The following is a 1,385-nucleotide window of genomic DNA, read 5'->3' on the forward strand; positions in this document are numbered from 1 at the left end:
GCCCCTCATCAGATTAGATTTTACATTAATTGAAATTGTCACTGTCATTCAATCTCTCTCATGAGCATGTAGCAGGCAATATCATGAATTCAATACTAGGTTCGATCCCAAATTGAGCTGACGCCGCCATCTAACAAAGAAAGAAAAGTGAAGTGGGACAAGAATGGACAATATCTGAGAAACACACACATAATCATATGGAAATATAAATAATCAATACAGCAAACAACATACTATTAATTAATTGTGACAAAACTAATTATTTATTGTCACTGCATAACGCATGGATGATTGATTCGTGCCACGGAATCAGTCAAGCAATGGCTCCAAACCACAAAGTACAAGACTCCAAAGCTAGCTACACACGTGCTCATGGCTCTCGTATAATTAAATAACTAAACACTCACTTGCAATTAAACCAGCCACGCTTATTTTAATATATATCACACACACCCGATCGATCGCACACGTACGTATATACGCATACGTTATACCTGTACAGAATTACAAATCATATGATATACAATCATTCATTACCTGAATTGAGATTCATACAATACACACATACGATTGTAGGCGCCATGGCGGCGTGTCTGGCCTGAGCCCGGAGTCGAGGAAGGTCATATCGATGATGATCAAAGCATAGACATCGATGCGATCATGGCGGGGAAGCAGTGGTGGCGGCGTCACGGACCTCGAAGACGTTGCGGGTCTTGACGACGACGTCGTACATGTGGACGAGCTTGAGGCGGGAGAAGTCGCGGGGCACGGAGATGAGGTGGACGGTGGAGCGCTGGTGGAACTGGAGGAGGCACGGGTCGTTGAGGTACCTCTCCCACCCGAGCTCCCGCAGCCGCCTCTCCAGAACCTCGTAGCTCGTCACCACCTCGCTGCTCGGCACGTGCACAAGCACCTTCCCTCCCCCACCTCCACCACCGACACCGCGCCCTCTCGACGGCGCCTCGCTATCTGCCCTCCTCACCATCCCATCCTCAAACACCCACACCCCTGCCATATATATAATATATATATGTTTTTTTTCAATTCTTCTTTGCTTGATCACAGCTAGAAGCTTTGGAGCTCAGCAATGGTGGTGGTGCAAGGAGAAGGGAGAGGTAGTGGCTAGCTTATATACAGTGGCGACGAAGAAGACGGCTGCTACTGTTCGGATTCGTGTCCAGGGCGATCGGCTAAGGTGGGGCCCAGCGGGTGGTGTCATTGGGAATGGGTAGTGTGGGGCCCGGGGAATCACAGCGCCTCCAACCATAGAACATCGGTGGAACATTCCAAGAGAAGGGGAGCCTTGGGCCATCCGATCAGCGAGCCGACGGCGCTGGAGATGCCCTCGTGTCAGAGAAGAAAAAAAAAGTCGAGGATGATGAGCT

General features: G+C 49.1%; 1 protein-coding gene across 1 annotated transcript; it reads right to left on the bottom strand.

The window, feature by feature from the left end:
• Positions 1–210: 210 nt before the first annotated feature.
• Positions 211–1,100, bottom strand: LOC4335374 (flowering-promoting factor 1-like protein 4). The gene has a single exon (NM_001419198.1). It carries the CDS (start codon positions 1,013–1,015, stop codon positions 659–661), a length of 357 nt encoding a protein of 118 aa, NP_001406127.1. The 5' UTR covers positions 1,016–1,100; the 3' UTR covers positions 211–658.
• Positions 1,101–1,385: the final 285 nt, after the last annotated feature.

This window comes from Oryza sativa, chromosome 4, assembly GCF_034140825.1.
Source record: "Oryza sativa Japonica Group chromosome 4, ASM3414082v1".
Taxonomy (NCBI): Eukaryota; Viridiplantae; Streptophyta; class Magnoliopsida; order Poales; family Poaceae; genus Oryza; species Oryza sativa.